This window comes from Pagrus major, chromosome 15 (genome assembly GCF_040436345.1).
Source record: "Pagrus major chromosome 15, Pma_NU_1.0".
NCBI classification, from domain to species: Eukaryota; Metazoa; Chordata; class Actinopteri; order Spariformes; family Sparidae; genus Pagrus; species Pagrus major.
In genome coordinates, this window is record NC_133229.1 from 31,456,949 (window position 1) to 31,478,353 (window position 21,405).

Here is a 21,405-nt window from a genome sequence, read left to right on the forward strand (position 1 = left end):
GTTACTTTCACCACTTTGTTCCTTCTGTATTTACAGTAAATTAAAGTTTTCCAGTCTTCAGTTTCACCTCTAAACTTTCCTTTCTTGGATTAATGACAGAACCTGAAGGCAGCAGTAGAAAGTAACTAAAGATATTTACTCAGTTACTGTTCCTAAGCACAATTTTAGGATGGTACGGCTACTTTCTACTCAGAGAGGAATAATATAGTTTTAACTTTATTTATTTGACAGCTTCAGTAAATTTTAAGATTTAGATTTTAAAAAGAAAAAAACAGTAAATGTCAAACTGTGCTGCTGTAGATGAACGCGGAGGTTTGGTGGTCGGCTGATTATCCTGAATGTTAGTTTGACTTCTTCTGATCCGATCGGAGCAACTCGTCCGTCCAGGACCGATTCAAAATTTGTAAATTTGACATCTTGAAAAACTTTTATGAATAAAATAAAAGACTCTGCTCCACCTGAAACAGTAAAGAGAAATATTCAGACTTCATGTTCAAGTGTTTCAGTTGTAATGATCCTTCCCGCGTTGGACTGAACAGTTTTGACACATTTAGAAAAAGAAATATTTTATTTTTACATCAGAATAGAACTTTCAAACGGTTTGTTGTGTTCAGGGACGATGGGACATTTGAGCCTTAAAACCAAATGTTGAGCAGACTGATCCGTGATCGGATGAACCCGTCCTCAGGACATGACGTGCTCCAGGACGCCCTGACGAATCAGCTGCTCGCATTTCCACCGCGGCAGGAAGTGCTGCGGACAGAGAGATGGATGTTTAGATGACGACTTCCTGTTTGACTAACGAAGCTGCTGATTAATCAACATGAAACAAGTGCAGATAAACTATCAGTCAAAAGTATCAGTAAAGTAACTGATCATATATTTACATGTAAACTGAATCAGCTGATCATCACAATCACTGTTTTTATCTGATTGATGATGAAATCAATTAATTAAAAAATGTGATGCAGCATGTAATCTGTAAAGTAACTAGTAACTAAAGTTATCAAACACATGTAGTGGAGTGGAAGTATAAAGTAACAGAAGATGGAAATACACAAGTAAAGTACAAGTACCTCAAAATTGTACTCAAGTAAATGTACTTAGTTACATTCCATCAGTGGTGTGTGATATAAAATCTGTCTTCTGACCGCAGTAGAAGAAGAAGCCGCTTCCTGTCCTCACCTGACTGTTCTTCTTCAGCAGGATCACCGTCCCGTCATCGATCTCGAACTCGCCATGATCCTTCAAACACCTCACCTGATGACATAATGATGATGTCACAGTCATGTGATCAGCGTCAGACGTGTAGTTTTACATAAAACAGAAAAAATGTTGCAAAAACATCAGATTGTGTGTAAAAATCTTCATTTGTAAAGTAACTAAAGCTGTCAGGTAAATGTAATGGAGTACAAGTAGAAATACTCCAAGTACCTCAGAGACAGCTGAGCTGTGCACTGAGGAGTGACGTCTCACCTCGATGTAAAGACTCTTTGGAGGCTTCATGTCCTGAGTGATGTCCAGACCTTCACCTCCACCCAGAGAGCGCATGAAGGAGGCCAGAGACTTCTTATACTGACTGAACCACTGCACCTGAACGCACACACACACACACACACACACACACACACACACACACACACACACACACACACACACACACGTCAGACTCACCACCAGAGGTTTGTTCACATGATTCAACAGGAAGTGATGTCACACTCACCTCCTCTGCACACATGTGGAAGCGGACGTTGGCGGGCAGCACGCTGCCGTACTCCCAGCGCAGAGCTCTGATCCTCAGCAGCCGGTCGTATCTGATGGGACAGAAACGTTATTATCGTCTTTAATAAACAAAACAACACGCAGGTCACGTGATGCGCAGGTGAGCAGGTGTGAGGTGGTTACAGGTAGGCGGTGAGGCAGCGCTGGTTCCTCAGCAGGCAGCAGTGACGCAGTTTGATGGAGGGAATCAGCTCAGCTCGACCGTCAGACTTCGCCTCGTTACTGAAGGAAAATGAAATTTAAATTATTTATGATTTTGATTTGTTGACTTTTTAAAATATGACATTAACAAAATGATTCAAAGCAGAGAACACAGTAAAATGAAGACAAAGTTACTAAAATATAAAACAGAAATGGAATTAAAGTCCTTCAAAAACAATTAAAAGTCAGAATAAACACGTCGTTTAAAGATCAGAAACGTTCAGTCACAGTAACTGAAGGCTCAGCTCATTTACACATCTGTAGTTATTCATTTAAACTTAAGTGATGTCATTGAACTTTTCTAATTAAATCAGGAGGGAACTGGAGTCAAAAGCTGATGGAGACATTTAAAGAAACTACAGCCGCATTAAAATACTGATAATCTGAGTCAAACAGAGAACATGGAGGATGAAACTACCAGTTATTTAATCAAATAATGAGCTTTACACTACAATCAAAGCAAACAACCCGCATGTATGGACAGAAATGGATGTAAAAAACAAACTTACACACAGACAGTTTCCGGTTTGTGTGTTGAAAATGTTCAAATAATCTGCAGATATTTCACTCAAACACCATTAAAAGAAAAACTGCAGACAAAAACACATAAAACTGACGGAACTTTAATCTGAAATACAAACTGGTTAAATAACATTAAGTGTAAAATGTGTTTTATAAATCTCTGGACTCACACATCAGTCTGGTTCTGTTCATAAAGAGCCTCCATCTCCTGCAGAACCTGTCGGAGTCCATCCTCCTGAAACAAGAAGGTGAGACTTTCTGAAACCAAACTGGACTTCAGGCTGAGTTCACCAGAACCTGAAGCTTCCGGTTCTGCTGATGTTTGAAGACCTCATAGTTAAATTCTGACTTTAAAGTGTCTGAAAAGTTGTTCAGCCAACAGTCATGTTGCTGAATCCGAACTCCATTCAAAACTCTGCCTATTTTATGTTGACTTCATTATGACTATTGTGCACCGAGGTGAAACGTGAGCCGGCACATTTATTACTGTACATTAGCAGCAGTGGGATGATTCGGCACTGACAGTTTATGATTCAGCACCAAATTATGAAAAATATCAACTCTTTTAGGTTGCTTTGTTTCGCCTTGTTGTGCAGTTTACTGAAATTAAAGGCGTCAGTTTTTGACTGTGGTTTGGTGAATTTGGTTAGTGCCGAAATGTGATCGACTTCCTACGTTTTCTATACAGCTGTTGTAAACATGTATGAGACGTGTGTGCGTCGTTTGATCAGCTGGAAAACTTTAAAACAGTAGATTTTTGAGTGAAGACCGCAGCCTCTGAACAGCAGATGTCTGCCGGGGTTACTCACGTTAAAAGCGGGCAGCTGTCCGTCGCTCATCCGCTGCAGCTCTCTGATTAACTCGATGGCTTTCTCGCAGAACATCCCGACACCGACCAACACGAACACAACGAGCAGGAAACTAAAAATACCGTCTTTATTCAGCCATTAAAGCTCAGACCGTCTCTGTGCAGCGCTGCTCGGTTTCGCGGCAAAATCGGAGCTCGGTGTTGTGATCACGTGACACGATGACGTGGCTCCGGCTGCCGTGAAGGGACAAACAGTGCGGCAGCGACTCGAGCTTTGTGCTGGACACATTAACCTGTTTTACTGAAGCAGCCATGTGCTGAAGCCGCTGTTTCTCCCGGACTGACAGGTGAGTGTTTGTTTGTTTGTTTATGACGCATCTGCGGCGGGAACGCGCAGCTCGACGCTGTCACGTCTCTGCTGCATTAACAGTCTGACTTCCGGTTAGCAAACAGCGCAGCCTCCGCAGCAGCCGGTGAAAAATAAACCCGTCCGACAGCTTCCACTGCCGGCGGAGAAGCGCCGCATACAGCCGCAGTCACTGAGTCTGTGTGTTCACATGAAACTGTAGGAAAGTGTCACACTGCAGTTTGTTTGTAGCGCGTTTGTTTTAGCGGATTAGCTTCGCTGCTAACTTATTTGCTCTGTTTAATGCTGCATTCAAGACACACGGGAAACCAGGAATATGTCCCCAGAATGGTAAATATCTGTTTCTGGGTTATTTGTGTTTCGACATGTACAACGTTAAGTATTTGTAGTCACATGAGAACAAAGGAAGGCTGCACTGAAGCTGGAACAAAGACGAGTGAAGTAAAACAAGTAAAAGTCAAAATGTTTGCTAGAAAAAAGCTGGACAGCATGGACGCGTTGTGTTCACGGCCGCCTTCTCCTCGTAGAAACTTTTGACGCTGAAACTGATCTTTCAACACTTGATTTAAGTCGTCAGGTGTGTTGACGGTACATTTGAGCCTCTTCACACATGTGGTGTAATGTGATGAAGTACATTTACTCAGTTACTGTCTCTGTCTGGTGGTCTTATATAATATGATCCATTGCTGTAGATTTAGTGATTTAGTGAGTACTTCAACACTTACGTAAGGTTTTGAATGCATGACTTTCACTTTTGTTGGTATAAGTACTTATACTTAAACAAATGATGCGAATACCTACTCCAGCACTGAGGAAGAAGAGAGCACCAGTATCAGGCCAGTGTTCATTAACAGGTGCAGGTGGAGAAAAGCTCAGGTTAGTGCCTCCCCACTGCAAATTAAATTAATGATGTGTATTTTTTGTGTTAGTTAAGTGCGTTGTTCTTTCCGTTATTTGGTTCGTTCTGCTGTTAATGACTCCCAAAAAGCGCCTATCGTGATTTTATTTGTAACGCAAGTTTCCGAGCTTCACGTGAAGGCACCACGCACTACTTAATTTTTCCGGTTTCCTTTAACCGGTTTTGTTTTGGTAGTCGCTGCTCCGACGCTCCCAAGGGGCCGTGGACGCATCACAGTGAGACCACGTGTCTGTGTCCCTGCGCTGTGATTGGCTGCGGCGGCTCGGCGCTGCTCAGCGGCTCTGCGGGTCTCAGTGCAGGCAGAGAGCTCGAGGCGCAGCGGGGACTCAGCTCCGTCCGCACCGGCTCGCACCGCTCCACCGCCCGGCCAGAGAGCGGCCTCCTCCCCGCTGACAGGCCCGCAGCGACGGCTCGTCCTCCAGCCGCGGCTCCTCCGGTTAATGTTTGGTTTTCTACCGTTTCCAGTGATGAGAAAGCGGAACAACTCGCTGACTGCGGAGCCTGACAGCGGGACCACCGGCACTCTGCTGGACAGCGACCCGGACCTGAAGCAGCGTCCCGGCAGGGAGGCAGCGGGGCCCGCAGCGGGCGGCCGGCAGGGCCCGGGAGAGGAGGGCAGCATGGGGAAACCGTTCCGGAGGTAAGAGCCGGACCGGGACCTGGACCTGGACCGGGACCTGGACCGGGACCGGGACCGGGACCGGGACCGGGACTGTGTATCTGTCTGTTTGTATGAGGAGACTGATGTTATTTTATTTATAAGACAACATGATATTAAACGTGATTAAAAGCGTCAGTTTAGACAGAAATCAGAATTATTTGCTGATATAAAGTCAAAGAGTTTGATCAGATCTGTAAGAAGAACTCAGGTGATCGATAAGAGCAGGAAACATCAGATGAGTGTGTGTGTGTGTGCTGCTGCTCAGACACACACACACACACACACACACACAAGTCAGCAAAATTAAGATGTGAAAAATAAATACTCACACAGGCTAAAAACATAAATAATAACACTTAAATAATTGAAACATAAAAATGAATAAAGTGAAAAATTTAATTGGCAAATAAATAAAAGTGAATGAATATTATGCGACAGACAGTGTTTATATACTCACATGAGAAAGTAACAATATTTATAACCACGAAATAATTAAAATGGAAGAAATAATATTAAATAATGTTCATTTAAAAATCTGTTTTTGAAATTTGATGTTATTGATTTATTTTTCATTTTAAGCAAATTTCAGTGTTTTATTTATTTATTTATTTATTTATTTATGTATTGTTATGACTTGACCCTCGATGAACAGCGTGTCTGAGTCTGTCAGTATGTGCTGTAGTGGACCGGTCCGACTGGTCAGACTGGAAGCTGCTGATCCCCCTCACAACGACACAACGACACACTGACGTCAGCACTTTACCTGAACAGGTGCTGGCGTTGCAGATTTCTGTGACTGACTTGCTGACAGAGTTTGTGGCTCTGCTGTGTTTTTATCCACACTGACAGTTAAAATAAGACTAAAGGTCGTCTGACTAAACTGACCTCACTGATGATTCACCTCATCGACTGTAAAAAGTGAAACACAGCTGCAGCTTTTTAGATGTAAACACTTCAGGTCGCTCGTTAAATCGCAGCCCCAGTCTGTTCGTCCTGCTGCCGTCTGACGAGAGTTTCTGCTGCCGTCCCAACAGACTACAGCGCAGCTTCACGTCATCCTCCTCACTCCTCCAGGAGCCATACTTCAATTTTATGACTTCTTTATTCAGCTAGTTTTGTGTTTTGTGTTGTTGTGAGCATGAAGAGGCTACAGACTTCATCTTGATATGCAGCCCCGATACAAACAATAAAATAAATGACTGAAGAATCTTATGTTGAGAAACATTCAGGGACGTTAAACTGGCTTTGAATTGGCGTAAAAACATCATCCATGACCGAGTTCGTCCACTGGAGGGCGCTGACAGCTTCATTTGTACATGTGAATAAATGATCTGGGTCAAAAACACATCTAATGGATCCACATCGAGAATGTTTGGCTGAAACTTCGTCATCAAATGTTTCAAATTCTGTAAATATCGTCTCAAGTGTCGGCTCATCTAGTTTCTCATTCAGAAGTTTGTCCGAACTGTAAGAAGTTTATTTTCTGTGAGTCTGCTTCAGGTTTGGATCCACGTTTTTATTCTTTTTGCTCATCAACCTTCAGCGGCCACTGGACACCAGAACTTCAGTCACTGGTCCCAACCAGGAAACAGTCACGTCCCTGAAACTGTACAACAACGTCAGTGTCTGTCCTGAATGAACAAACCAGATCCAACGTGTGGGTCAGAACACTTCAGAGCTGCCTCCAGGTGGATTTCTTTGAAACTCTGGACCGGGCCAGGCTAACGGTTTCCCTCTGTTTCCAGTGTTTATGCTAAGCTAAGCTAACCTGGCTGTGGCTTCATATTCAGCCTAGTACTTTAATACTTAAAGTACATGTTCATGATTTAAACCTGCATACTTTCATTTCAGTAACATTTTCAGTGCAGGACAGTTTTCAGTTCCTGAACACGACTCCATGTTCTGTTAGTTCTGTTCAGCTTGTGGATATTTATGGACACGAACAGCTGACGCAGAACAATGTGGTACTTATTATACGCTGCAGTCCGACTGTGGAGCGGTGCTGTGTCCTGGATCTGAACTCCTTCAGGAGAAAACACAAACACTGAACGATGACTTCGTCTGATTTGAACTATCAGCCTTATTTCTTTGTTCCTGGGTCTTATTTTGGTAGTTCAGTCCCTCCTTCCTGTTTTCTTCACACTGTGTTGCTGACATGTGGGGACTGCGAGTCCATGAAGGCAACATCAGGTCAGACCATCAGACAGGAAGTGAACAAACAGTTTAAGCCGGTTTACTAAACTGCTTCATCATCAGACGCTGCAGAGTCACTTCCTGCTTCAACTTTGACCCACTTCACTCTCCGTAGTTCTGTCAACACGGTTTATAGACTGATACAAATCTATTTGTGATTATTGACGAGCAGACGTTTGAAGGAGACTCTGCTGCCGTGCGTCCTGTCAGCTTCACTCTTCTTCTTCTAATCCTCATTAACGAAGCGTCGCAGCTTACAGTCCAGCAGAAGGTCGACCAAACGACCCGATCAGCCGGCTGAGACGGTCCCGGGACACATTCACAGACCAACTGGACACGAAGCAGAAAATACTGAATATCTTACAGTAACAGATACGGATACAACATAATATGATAGATTAATAATATATGCAAATAAAACACAAAATACTGGTGTGAGAAAATGTATTTAATTAAAATGCAATAATTTGTAATTGAAAAAATACAAAAAGACACTTTACACAAACTGATGTTATCACATTTGATCGTTCAGTCTTCAGTGCAGCTGGATGTTGCTGACGGACAGAAGCTCTGTGATTAACATCACATCATTATTTTGTGTCGTTTCGTTTAAAATTCAATAACTTTGTTTGTTATATCTTTTCTTTGAACTCCTCATGTAGCCGCCTCTGACTTCACCTCAAACACAGATCATGTCAGTGTTTAAACAGATCAACATATTTCATGCGTTAGTAGTATTAATCGATTGTTAAGGAAGCCGACTATCGATTAAAGAAATTACTTAAACTTTGCCTCCCTCGTGTCGACACTCTGTCAGACGTCTACTGAAGTCAGCATGCTAACCAGCTAGCTGCTAACAGCACCGTGTAGCTCAGAGGTGACAGTCTGACAGCCTGTAGTTTTAAAAGCAGCCGGTTCACTCCTGAGTCGAACAGGTCGACAACATGAACTCACTAAATGTGAAGAAAGAAATATTCTGACATCTGTTTTCCTTCTAAACAGAAAAATAAACCGTCTGAACTCAAGTTTGTCTCTGTGACTGAACTCAGACGAGCTTCATCGCCTCGCTAACTCATCGTCAGACACACTTCATTCAGACTGGACACAAACTGAGTCACCAGAACAGTGCTGGTTCGTCTTCAGTCACCTCTGGTTCGGTCCAAATCAATCCTCAGTTCACAGTAACGTGAAGATATTCTGACTAACTTTGAACGAAGAGAAAAAAGAAAAAAGAAAGAAAGAAAAAAAAGTTGAAATTCTGAGAAAAACGCTGGAAAAATGTTGTAAATTTCAGGCGTCATATTTCATTGGAGAGAGAGTGATAAAACACGCAGACATTAACAGTGTAACGTAGCTCGTTAGCGACTGAGTCCTCAGCAGACGTGTGATTGTTTCGTGCCTGTTGTTGTGAAGAAACGGACCAGAACCCTGCAGTTAGAGTTTGAAGTGTCCTGTTTGGACGAACATGTGGTCCAACACGTCACCCTACACCACCATCACAACAAGAATCAGGACACACGACACACGACACCCGGACCTGAACCTGAACCTGAACCTGAACCTGAACCTGAACCTGAGGACGAGGGCTGTGTTGGACCGGGCTGTTTATCCTCTGAGCTCTGTGATGTGACTCGTTAACGTCTGAAAGTGTCCGACCTCGTTAACAGGCCTGAACTCTAAAATTAGATCTGTGATGAGATGAAATAAGTGACAGGAAGTGACTCGCTGTCTTTAAGGAGACAGACTGAGAGCAGCTCTGCGCTGTTGATTCTTATATTCAGATTTATTTTTATGAGCATCAGACAGGAAGTGACCTCGCTGCTGCTGATGTGTCTGAGTTCAGGTCACGAGTTTGATTCCTGTCGTCACGTCGACAGTGAAAGAAGAAGTCTGAGCTGTTGCGCTGAGTCAGCGTCTGAAAGTGATGGAGCAGCAGATCCTCCGTGTCCGAGTCCAGACTTCACTTATTAACAAACATTCAGAGGATTCAGATCAGAGACGGTAAAACAGTTTATCGTGATTAAAACAGTCAGTAGACCGTTTTTAGTTTCCTGATTTATTTCCAGTTGTCATGTCTGAATATCCACAGAGACGAGTCGAATCAGAGTCCAAACTGAAAGAAAGTGACGAGCTGTCACACATTTATTGATCCTTTATTACAATCAGAAATCATTTATTAAACAGTCAGGTGGAATAAGAAAGCTAAAAGTAGGAGAATAGAAGAATTGGACACGTGCGTGCTCACAGCGCTCACCTGATGATTTCTGATTATTTATTTTAGATTTGCAGAAAACAGACGTCTGATGTTTCCTCACAAACTTCTGTCAAAGTGAGTTTTATTTCAAAGTTTAAAGAATATTTTGAGGATTATGGGGAAAATACTGTGAATCACTTTGATGTTGGACGAGTTCAGATCATCTGTGAAACTGAACCATCGTTTAAATAGACGCTCGTTAATCCACTCATAGTTTCAGCTGTACAGCTGCTGTAGTTTAATGTCATATCAAACGAAACAGAGTTTTATTAACTTTTCATGTTTTTGTGTAAAATGTTGAAGTGTAGCGAGTAAAAAGTAAAATATCTAAAATATTTAAAATATCCATATAATGAAATACGAGAGCTTTTCACACTGACCCCTCAGCTCCGTGTTGTCTGGAGCTAACGGCTCCCTTAGCATTGAGCTAAGCGCAGTGTAGTTGAGTAAATGTACTCAGTTACTTTCCAGCACTGCCAGCTGAAGCTGAGTGAAATGCATAAAAGCCTCAGTGTCACTGAAACATCGTCTGTGTCACAATCATAATGTTCCTGCAGCACCAAACACGACTCAGCATCTTTATCTTTGGGTCTGTGGTCGGGTTTGTTGGAGAGTTAACTGTGGAGCTCTGTGGTTCTGTGGAGCTCTGTGGTTCTGTGGAGCTCTGTGGCTCTGTGGTTCTGTGGAGCTCTGTGGTTCTGTGGAGCTCTGTGGTTCTGTGGTTCTGTGGAGCTCTGTGGTTCTGTGGTTCTGTGCAGTGAAGATGGATCACAGCTGTCAGTCTCTAGTCAGGGTCCAGCAGCACTCAGGCTGAGTGTTTGCTGGCTCCATTATTTATGGTCCTGAGATGATGGAGGAGACGAGGCTGCAGTCGGATCGTCTGCCGGCTGAACGTCTGGGTCGCGTTTCTGTTGGTTTCTGCTCCGTCAGCTGTTTCTCTCTGCGGTTGTGATCGATTGGTTTGTGTCGGACGTGTTTTTCCAGCTGGACGTAGTGTCGTCGTCTCTCCCGCAGCTCTTTTTGTTTGTCCTGTTGGTTTTTCTCTTTCCGACAGAACTTCCTGCGATCAGTCCAAAAATATGTTTTCACTCTGTTCACGAACAGAACCACAGATCGACTGATCCACACTGGACCGTCCCTCTGCGTCAGACCAGCGTTCAGACAGTTTGGTCGTTAGTGAATTTAAAGAAAATGAATCAGCTTTGAGTCTTTTTTCAATCAAAGACGTCAAACATTGTTCCAGCTTCTGAAATGTGTGTCGCTGTGTCCTCGCTGTGTTGTCGCTGTCCTCAGTGTGTCCTCGCTGTGTCCTCGCTGTGTCCTCGCTGTCCTCACTGTGTCCTCACTGTCCTCACTGTGTCCTCACTGTCCTCAGTGTGTCCTCAGTGTGTCCTCGCTGTGTCCTCACTGTGTCGTCGCTCTGTCCTCGCTGTGTCCTCGCTGTGTCCTCACTGTCCTCGCTGTGTCGTCGCTGTGTCCTCACTGTCCTCGCTGTGTCGTCGCTGTCCTCACTGTGTTGTCACTGTGTCCTTGCTGTGTCCTCAGTGTCGTCGCTGTGTCCTCACTGTGTCCTCAGTGTTGTCGCTGTGTCCTCGCTGTCCTTGCTGTCCTCTTTACTTCACAACCTTTTGACATTTTGTCGACTAAACGACTGTTGGTGTTCGGCCTTAAATTAAGATTTCAGTTTGTAGCTCAGAGTCGACCAGACTGTTGTTTAACGTCAGGACATCTGACACACATCTGTTTAATGTAAACAATGGTGTGTGTGTGTGTGTGTGTGTGTGTGCGCAAAATGTGTTCCAGTGTGTGACGGTCACTCTCCTGCTCCCCACCTTCACTTCAGTGTGTCCTGCAGTCCTATCACTACCACACACACAGACACACACACACAGACACACACACACACACACACAGACACAGACACACACACCTCTCTGCGGTTGGTTCACCTCTGTGTGACCTTGAGTTGCAGCACTCGCTGTGACATCAGCTAATAATACTGCAGGCTCGCTGCCAGCTGCTGCTGAGCTCCTGCAGCTGAACGCACCACGACCGACCGGTGTGTGTGTGTGTGTGTGTGTGTGTCTGTGTGTGTGTGTGTGTGTGTGTCTCTGTGTGTCTGTGTGTGTGTGTGTGTGTGTGTGTGTTTAATCTCCCTGAACTTCCTCGACTGTACAAACTGAATTCCTGCTCAGTGAGGATGAGAAGTGAAGGACACACAGAGTTTATAACGTGACATGTCTGTTGTGTTGTGTTGTGTTGTATCAGACTTCAGCTCCGTCCGTCAGTCAGTTAATGTGGTGGTGATGATGATGATGATGATGATGATGATGTTGTTTACAGTCGGCCTTACAGATAAACAACTCTCTCTCTCTTCTGTCAGTTTATAAAACCATCAGGATGAATCACCAGTTGAACGATCAGTTTCTGACTCCAAGTAAAATCCTCTTCTGATGATCGGTGACAGATCACAGCTGATCACGATCATTACAGCTGATCACGATCATTACGTGATCAGCTGTAATGATCATGATCAGCTGTGATGATCAGCTGACGTGTGTTGATTCACAGAACATCTGATCACAAAGACTTCTAACTTCAACACCTTCAGTCTGAGGAACGTCAGAGATCGAGCGGATGTTTGAAGACGTGAAACGTTTCTAAAAATATGTTTCTATAAATAACAGACACACTGAGCGAGCTCAGACAGAACCTTCAGAACCTGTTTGGACTCAAACATCAGGGACGATTCTTCAGAACATCAGGAATCAAACCCGAGCCGGAGATCGACACACAGACAGACAGACAGACAGACAGACAGACAGACAGACAGACAGACAGACAGACAGACAGACACACACAGACACACATTCAGTACTTGTGTTTTTATCCAAGAACATTAAAACGACGCAGTTTAATTTCAATCTCAGATTTAAAGTTGTTTACAAACGTCCTTCAATCATCAGAATAGAACATAATAAAGTAAATAAAGTCAGAGAGGAATAAAAACTAAAATGTTAAATTTAAAGACGTCACACGTGAAAATAAAGGACTTTCAGAGTGTCTGTGGTTCAATGAATAATTAAGGTCCACCCAGCTGCTGGATCATGTGACCGACAGCTCAGCTTACACACACACACACACACACACACACACACACAGACACAGACACAGACACACACACACACACACACACACACACACACACACACACACACTCTCTGGGCTCAGGTAACACTTTTATTCTGTAACCTGCTCAGACTGAAATGATCCCTGCAGCTGCTTCGGTCGCTCCTCTTCTGTCTTCAGAGATCAATACATGAACCACAATCTGATTTATTGATTACTCTGACAATGATCGACATCCTGAACTGAGCTGGAACATCTGGCCTTTGAATAATATCACAGTTTATAAAATAATAAAAACATTAAAACAAACAAGTCTTTAATGTGCTGCGTGTATAAATGTGTATTAGAACGTAATGAAATGAATTGAAGCGAGGCTGTTGCGTACCGGTGAGGGAATCACTGAAGTAATAGAGTAGTAGAGTAACAGAGTAATGGTTGAGGCTGACGCAGCGGCTCTGTACGCTGACAGCGGTGATGATGTGGTTCTGTGGTCCGTCCTCAGGTTGGGTCTGGTGGGGAAGCTGAAGAGGTTCGTGTTGTGGCTGCTGGTCGTCTACGTCTCCATCCCCTTCCTCATCAAACTGTGTCCGTCCATCCAGGCCAAACTCGTCTTCCTCAACTTCGGTGAGCGTTTCAAACGGTTTCCTGTCTGCTCAGAGACCTTCATCCTGTTTCTACTTAGTAAAAGTACTCAAGTTACTTTAGTAAAGTACATTAACGTGTGTGTGTGTGTGGTGTAAATGTGATCTTGAGTCTACTGTGAACTGTGTTGGGGTCAAAGGTCACAGTCAAATGTGAAACCTGAGAGCTGTGTGAGGACAGGAAGTGGGCGGGGACACAGTGATTGACAGCTGATGTAACAGGAGATGAGATGTGACAGAAGTGTGTCAGTCAGCAGTGACCCGTCATGTGACCCGTCATGTGACCCCCCACAGTGAGGCTGCCCTACTTCATCGACCTGAAGAGGCCTCTGGACCAGGGACTGAACCACACACACAACTTCTACCTGGAGCCGGAGAGCGGACTGAAGATCGGAGTCTGGTAACTGACTTCATCATGATAGCTGGTCTTCACCACAGTATCTGAGAGATCAATAACTTACAGTACATTAAATATTCAACATTAACTCTACTGTAATCAGGTACCACTGATGGAATGTAACTAAGTAAATTTACTCAAGTACCGTTCTGTACAGCAGGTCTGAACCCTGCAGCAGCAGCCTGATTTCTGACGAGGACAACATGTAAAAATGTTCATTTTAAATCTCCACGACTTCCTTCAAATGTAGAGACGTTAAAAAACGCGACTCTTAGTCACCAGACACGAGTTCATCCAACCTCCAGACGCTTCATAAGAAATTAGGTTTGAAAACTGTTTCCTTGCAGTGGGTCATATGCAGCAGTGCTGACCAGTTATTAAACTCATGATTTCATTTAAATGAAGTCACGTTTGGTGTTTTTTTATTATTATTATTATTATTGTTATATGCCGATATTAGCAGAGGATTTAATTAATGCAAATAACATCTGAAGTTTTGTTTCTGCTCACATTAACTGATCAGTAAGAAAACAATAAATCCTCATATTTTTAAGTGGAGTTTGGTTTGTTTCTCCATGAACTTCTCAGCTCAGTTCTATTAGAGAGGTGAGCCGAGTGCGTTCAGTCAGCGACCGTGATGGAATGTAACTAAGTACTTTTACTCAAGTACTGTACTTATTTACAATTTTTATATACTACAAACACTGATAAATGATGATAATGTAATCAATTACAGGTGACGTGTTTGTAATCCTCTCAGTAACACAAATAAATTGTTTGTTGAGTTTAATGTCACTGATGGAATGTAACTAAGTACTTTTACTCAGTACAATTTTGAGTCACTTGTACTTTACTTGAGTATTTCCACATCCTGCAAGATGAGGCTCCATTTTACTCCACTACATGTATTTGATAACTTTAGTTACTAGTTACTTTACAGATTACATGCTGCATCACATCAAATTAATTTTCTCATCAATCAGATAAAAACAGTGATTGTGACGATCATAAAAAAATGTTTATTATTATTATTAGAAAGTGACACGAGTAAAGTGTGTGTGTGTGTGTGTGTGTGTGTGTGTGTGTGTGTGTGTGTGTGTGTGTGTGTGTGTGTGTGTGTGTGTGTGTGTGTGTGTGTGTGTGTGTGTCAGGCACACAGTTCCCGCTCAGATGTGGAGAGAAGCTCAGGGGAAACAAGGCGACTGGTACGACTCCAAGTTTAGCTCCTCCCACTCTGTCATCCTCTATCTCCATGGAAACGCAGGGACCAGGTAACACACACACACACACACACACACACACACACACACACACACACACACACACACACACACACACCTACCTGTCAGTCTCTTGGTGTCCTCTCTGACCTCTGTGTTGTTTCTCTGCAGAGGAGGAGACCACAGAGTTCAGCTCTACAAGGTAACTAAGTACATTTACTCCAGTACTGGACCTCAGACTTCCTCTTCAGTACTTTACTGAGTGTTTCTGTTTTCTGCTACTTTATACTTTTACTTCACATGTATCTGATTACTTTAGTTACTTTGCAGATTCAGAGTACTGATACAAAAAGTAATCACTTAATATGAAGAAGTACTCGGGTATTTACAGTATAGTAATAAAGTAAAGTACTGATCACACAGACTGACTCAGATTAAATACGTGATGCTGCAGTTCATGTTGTCGTCCAGCAGAGGGCAGCTGACTGACTCCCGCTGTCTGTCTTCCTTCAGGTCCTCAGTTCGTTAGGATACCACGTCGTCACGTTCGATTACAGAGGTGAGAAACGTTCACATGTTTAATGAGCAGAGAGGAAGTCTGTAACACCCTCAGTACAAGAGTGTGTGTGTGTGTGTGTGTGTGTGTGTGTGTGTGTGTGTGTGTGTGTGTGTGTGTGTGTGTGTGTGTGTGTGTAGGCTGGGGGGACTCAGACGGCTCTCCATCAGAGGGGGGGATGACATCAGACGCTCTCTTCATGCATGATTGGCTGAAGCAGCGGCTGGACGACAAAACGCCGCTTTACATCTGGGGACACTCGCTGGGGACGGGGTAACACACACACACACACACACACACACACACACACACACACACTTCAATATCAGTGAGGTTATAATTAAATCTGTTTTTTTTTGTTTGTTTTTTCAGAGTTGCCACCAACCTGGTGAGACGGCTGTGTGACAGAGGTCAGACACACACACACACACACACACACACACACACACACACACACACACACACACACACACACACACACACACACACACAGTCTCAGTCAAACACAATCTGAGGTTCTGATGAAGGAAACCTTCATGTTTGTTGTTGTATTTTCAGGAAGTCCTCCTGACGCTCTCATCTTAGAGTCTCCGTTCACCAACATCAGAGAGGAGGCCAAGAGCCACCCCTTCTCCATGGTAACACACACACACACACACACACACACACACACACACACACACACACACACAGGGCAGGTGTAGGTGTGTGTTTGGTGTGTACTGAGTGTCTGTGTATTTCAGGTGTACAGGTACCTGCCCGGCTTTGATTGGTTCTTCCTGGACGCCATCACAGCCAACAACATTCGCTTCGCCAGCGATGAAAAGTACGTACAGAAACCTGCACTGTGACCTTTGACCTCTGCAGTCAAACCTTCACACCGAGGTCATCAGATAAACGTTCTCTGCAGTTCAGACGACGATCGAGACGCTCAAAGATAAATCTGTCCTGAAGGAACCAGGAGCTTTAAAGAACTGGTTTTATTTTAGTAACTCAGGAAAGATTTTAAACGCTCAGGAACATTTCAGGTTGGACCTTTTTAATAACTGAGGATCAGCTGTAGAAGCTCCTGCACATTATTTGAAAATAGAAAACGTTTCATTAACTCAAAAACAATTTGACTCTTGTGATTCGGGAACATTTACAGAAGGTTTCCAGAAATCCAGAGAAATCAGAAAGAATGAAGCAACTTCAGAGAGTTTGTTGTGAGCTCGTCTTCTGTTGAGTAAATCTGGAAGCTTTTCAAGAACGAAGCGTCCTGACGTTCAGCATCTCAGGAACAAACACTTCTTCAGCTCTGAGCAGAGAATAAAAACTTCACAGCTGATGAGGGTTTTTGTTGTGTAAAGCTGGAGGGATTTAAAATGTTGAAACAAGCGTCAGTCAGCTGATCAACAGCTGAGAGCTGCTCAGACTTCAGGACAAAGTCCACAACAGGCTGATCAGAGGACTGTTTACGTCTATTAAAGCTGCTGACCTCTGACCCCCCAGACCTGGTGACAGGGTGAGGGCAGCATCTAGTGGCTGTTAGAGGAAGTGCAGCTGTGACTTCGTATAAAACAACAGAGCAGAACTGTCTGATGTCCCTGAACGCAACACTGAGCTGTGTTTGTGTCTCCAGCGTGAATCACATCTCCTGTCCGGTGTTGATCCTCCACGCTGAGGACGATGGCGTCGTTCCTTTCCACCTGGGAAAAAAGGTAACAAGTTTCACAGCGGCACAAAAACACAACAGATATTTTATAGAATAATTAATTTATAAAAATGTATTTTAGTTGTTTGCTGTGAGAAATGCAGATGAATTAAACTTAACCAGCTTGTATGAAGACTGACCTCCTCCTCTTCCTCCTCCTCCTCCTTCTTCTTCCTCTTCTTCTTCCTCTTCCTCCTCCTCCTCTTCCTCCTCCTCTTCTTCCTCCTCCTCTTCCTCCTCCTCCTCCTCCTCCTCCAGCTGTACAACATGGCCTCCCAGTCAAAGAGCCTCAGCGGTCACAAGGTTCAGTTTGTTCCCTTCCCCTCCTCGCTGGCCTACAAGCACAAGTTCATCTACAGGAGCCCAGAGCTGCCAAACATCCTCAGGTACCAGCAACAAAACCACCACCGCAAAAATCTGTGTGGTAAAATAATCCTCGCTGATCGGTCCGGTTCTGATGATTCTGATGGAACCTGGATGAGTTCACGGTCACGTGATGTTTTCAGACTTTAATTCTGAGATTTAAGTCAAAACTCCATATATTTTACAGTGCACTGTAAAAAGTTTGAGTTCTGAGATAAAGTTGGAACTAAATTTTTGCACTGTAAAAAAATTTAAGTTTTGACTTTTTCCCTCAGAATTAAAGACAGAAGAAAAGTCGGACCTGATTTGTTTTTGCATGTTAAAGAAAATCACTTTTTCAGAATAAAAGACAGAAATTTGAGAAAATTCAGAACTAAATGTATTTTTTTACAGTGCAAAAAAAGTTTAGACTTTTTTCCTCAAATTTCTGACTTTGTCAGAATCCAGCGAGTTTGTCTGAACTGACAGAACAACTCAATATATTTTAGACCAAATTTTTTTCTGACTTTTTTCCTCAAATAAAGTTTCACAAAATCTGGAGATTTTGGAGAAGTCAGGATTTCCCGACATTTTCACTTTAATCATAATTCAAATCTGAGAAAAAAAAGAACTCAATTTTTTTTTACAGTGCATAACAAAATATCTGAATTTTTTCTGTCTAATTCTGAGACTAAAGGCAGAACTCATTATTTTTTATAGTGCAAAGAGTTGTCTTTAAATTCAATTTACTGTCTGAGACTAAATTTCAAACGCAATATTTTTTTCAGTGCAAAAAATCATTTTCTGACTTTTCTCCGTCTTTAATTCTGAATTCTTAGAATTAGGTCAGAACTTAAATATTTTTTTACAGTGCAAACATTTTGTTCTGACTATTCAGAATTTCTCGAAATTTTCACTTTAATCTCTGAATTAACCCTCTAGGCGCCAGAGTTTATTTAGGAAAATATTCCGTTTGGATTGTAAGATTTCAAAAGGCTGTAGCTTGGAAGTGGTGAGAGATAAATTCATAGTGTAAATGAGAAAAATATTCACAATGACCTAAAGTTTGTGATGGGAGTAAATTTAATCATCTAATTTGCATATTGTGACGTCACCAGGTGACTGAAAGTAACTTTCAGTAAAACTGATTTTTGAACATATTTACACAGAAAAAAAATATTTATATTGTCATCTCATCCTCAAAATAAAGGAACAGGAGTTTGATTGGAGTAAATTTACTAATCTAATTTGTATGTCACCAGGTAAAATTCAGTAAAACGGAATTCTGAACATATTTACACAGTAGATTTTTTTTTTTTCATCCTCTCATCCTCAGAGTAAATGAACAGGAATCTGATAGTAAGTAAATGTCCTAATCTAACTTGTAAAAAGAAAAGAAAACTCTCGCCGTGATCAGCGCGTGCTGCTTGTGTGACAGTGTGCGCAGCTGCAGCATCGTCAGTCACTCGTCTCTGACGAGCGATCGTCATCAGAGGGCAAATCCTCCCCTTCTGAATCGCGATCAGCAAAGATCTGTGCAAGCACCTCATCCACACTGTAAAGTCTTTTGGGCATTTAGTTTTTTATTACAAAAATCGCTGTCTGTCTCTCGATCTGTCCAGCACACTTCCGCCACCGCTCCGCGGCTCTCTCCTCTCCCACTCTGCCCGCTTAGCCGCTGCCGCTCCGACAGCCGGTGTCGGGTTTCAAACTTTTTTTTCTCAGGTATTTTGCATAGAAACACACCCCCAAATGACGTCAGGATTGAAGCTGAATCTATTGGCTATCTAGTGGTAGCAAGCAGTAACAGCACAAGGCAGTAGATTTAAAGATATGGGCTGTTTTAATGAGCAATGTTGCCTGTCGCAATAATGCGACTTTGGCGCCTAGAGGGTTAAAATCAAATGCAGAACTGCAAAAATATTCTTATTTTAAATTTGGGTTTTTTTCTGTTTTTAATTCTGAGATTAAAATCCGAACTCGAAATATTGTTTACAGTGCAAAAACAAGATTAGTTCTGACGTTCAACTCAAAATCTGTCTTTTGAGGGAAACAACTTTTTTTTACAGTGTACAAAAAAATTCTTAGAATTAAGTCAGAACTTGAAAATATTTGTTTACAGTGCAAAAATGTAGTTCTGACTTTTCCTCAAAATTTGGAGTCAGAATTAAAATCAAGAGAAAGTCAGAACAAATATTTTACAGTGTAAAAACTTTAAATTCTGACTTTTCCCCTCAGAAAGACCGAAGAAAAGGTCAGAAATGTCTAGAAAGTCCATCTTTTTGCACTTTCAGACATTTCTGACGTTTTATTTCTGAAATTAAGACGAACAAACAAAATCTAAATTCAGTCAGAACTGAATATATTTTTTACAGTGCAAAAACAGTTAAGACTTTTTTCTCAAATTTCTCTTTAATTCAGTGAGTTTGAATTCTGAGAAGAAAATACAACTCAATATTTTACAGTGCAAATGTTTTTCACTAATTTTTTTTCCTCAATAGAAAGTCAGATATTCAATCTGAGAAAAAAAGTCAGAACTCAAATTTTTACAGTGCAGAGATTAGTTCTGTCTTCTGGGTTAAATTTCAAATGCAATACTTTTTTTACAGTGTACTCAAATTTAGCTCTGGCTTTTCTTCAAGAATCAAAATCGGAGAAAAAAGTCTGAACTTAAAAATAATTATGTTTTGACTTTTCTCAGGTTTTAATTCTGAGACTGAAATCACATTTCAATCAAACATCTCAAATTATTTTTTTTACAGTGCAAGAATTGAAGACTTAAAAAATTATGACTTCTCAAAATCTTCACTTTAATCTCTGAATTAAATCAAGTCAACTCAAATCATTTTTATTTTAAATTAGCTCTGAATTTTCTTTTGTCTTTAATTCTAAGATTAAAGTCAACAATATTTTTTACAGTGCAAAACATTAGTTCTGACTTTTAAATCAGAATTAAACTCTGAGATAAAGTCAGAACGCAACAGTTTTTGTAAAAGAATATTTTGAAGTTCTGACTTACAGACTTTCCCCTCAGAAGTAAAGGCCGAAGAAAAGGTCAGAAATTTGAGAAAAAATCAGAACTAATCAAATTTAGTTCTGACTTTTATTTCTGTCGTTAATTCAGCGAGTTCGTCTGACGACAAAACTGAAGCTGGTCTTTGTGTTTTGTTGCAGTGATTTCCTCGGCGGTACTGATCACCAACAGACGGACGACTCGGCCTGAACACACACACACACTCACACACACTCTCACTCACACACACACACACACACACACACACACTCACACACACACACACAGGTTTGTTTTCTGACGGGACTGAACACATCATTCCTTTTTCTTTCTGCATTCCTCACACCAACACTGGCTGCACCGGGTCGCCGCGGTGACCCGAGAGTTTTGAGGTACCGTAGAGCGACGACGAGGACGACGAGGAGGATCGAACCAAACAGACGTGAAACATCTGTTTTTATCTTTACAGTATTTTGTGATGGCAGCGGGCCGTCAGCCTGTTTCTTTACAGTCTGTGTGATTTCACTTTGTTTTGACTCTTTGGATCGGATCGGGTCGACTCTTCGGCCCGGAGGCTCGAGGATCCCGTTTGTTTTTAATAAATGTCCTCAGTTTTAAGGCCTGTTATGACTTGAATTATCAATTAAATACTTCTTGTTTTATGTAGCTGTGGTTTGGTTTCTGGGTCTTTCAGATGATTTTACAGT

General features: G+C 42.2%; 2 protein-coding genes across 5 annotated transcripts; one reads left to right on the forward strand and one right to left on the reverse strand.

Moving 5' to 3' along the window:
• Nucleotides 1–549: 549 nt before the first annotated feature.
• gins1 (GINS complex subunit 1 (Psf1 homolog)) lies at nt 550–3,393 on the reverse strand. Its single transcript, XM_073482477.1, has 7 exons — nt 3,315–3,393; nt 2,676–2,740; nt 1,906–2,004; nt 1,724–1,814; nt 1,477–1,593; nt 1,186–1,260; nt 550–753 (listed from the first exon to the last, which is right to left on the reverse strand). The coding sequence occupies exons 1-7, from the start codon at nt 3,387–3,389 to the stop codon at nt 685–687; spliced, it is 591 nt and encodes a 196-aa protein (XP_073338578.1). The 5' UTR covers nt 3,390–3,393; the 3' UTR covers nt 550–684.
• On the forward strand, nt 1,822–21,364 carry abhd12 (abhydrolase domain containing 12, lysophospholipase). 4 transcript variants are annotated; one of them, XM_073482476.1, is made up of 14 exons: nt 1,822–1,882; nt 5,065–5,239; nt 13,339–13,460; nt 13,772–13,877; nt 15,026–15,145; nt 15,266–15,296; nt 15,608–15,653; nt 15,791–15,923; nt 16,023–16,060; nt 16,209–16,288; nt 16,394–16,476; nt 17,272–17,350; nt 17,602–17,729; nt 20,860–21,364. In XM_073482476.1, the coding sequence occupies exons 2-14, from the start codon at nt 5,067–5,069 to the stop codon at nt 20,906–20,908; spliced, it is 1,188 nt and encodes a 395-aa protein (XP_073338577.1). In that variant the 5' UTR covers nt 1,822–1,882; nt 5,065–5,066; the 3' UTR covers nt 20,909–21,364. The 4 variants fall into 4 exon arrangements, with proteins under 4 accessions (XP_073338577.1, XP_073338576.1, XP_073338575.1 ...); XM_073482475.1 differs by lacking the exon at nt 1,822–1,882 and adding an exon at nt 3,574–3,660; XM_073482474.1 differs by lacking the exon at nt 1,822–1,882 and adding an exon at nt 3,723–4,010.
• The last annotated feature ends 41 nt before the right edge of the window (nt 21,365–21,405 follow it).

Excerpts from the sequence above, each read along its gene's own strand:
- gins1 (XM_073482477.1), bottom strand. The coding sequence starts at position 3,389 with ATGTTCTGCGAGAAAGCCATCGAGTTAATCAGAGAGCTGCAGCGGATG. Across the intron at positions 2,005-2,675 it reads GAACAGAACCAGACTGATGT|TAACGAGGCGAAGTCTGACG; the intron begins GTGAGTCCAGAG and ends ATTTTCCTTCAG. Across the intron at positions 1,594-1,723 it reads TCCACATGTGTGCAGAGGAG|GTGCAGTGGTTCAGTCAGTA; the intron begins GTGAGTGTGACA and ends GTGTGCGTTCAG.
- abhd12 (XM_073482473.1), top strand. The coding sequence starts at position 5,040 with ATGTTTGGTTTTCTACCGTTTCCAGTGATGAGAAAGCGGAACAACTCG. Across the intron at positions 13,461-13,771 it reads ACTCGTCTTCCTCAACTTCG|TGAGGCTGCCCTACTTCATC; the intron begins GTGAGCGTTTCA and ends GACCCCCCACAG. Across the intron at positions 17,730-20,859 it reads GAGCTGCCAAACATCCTCAG|TGATTTCCTCGGCGGTACTG; the intron begins GTACCAGCAACA and ends GTTTTGTTGCAG.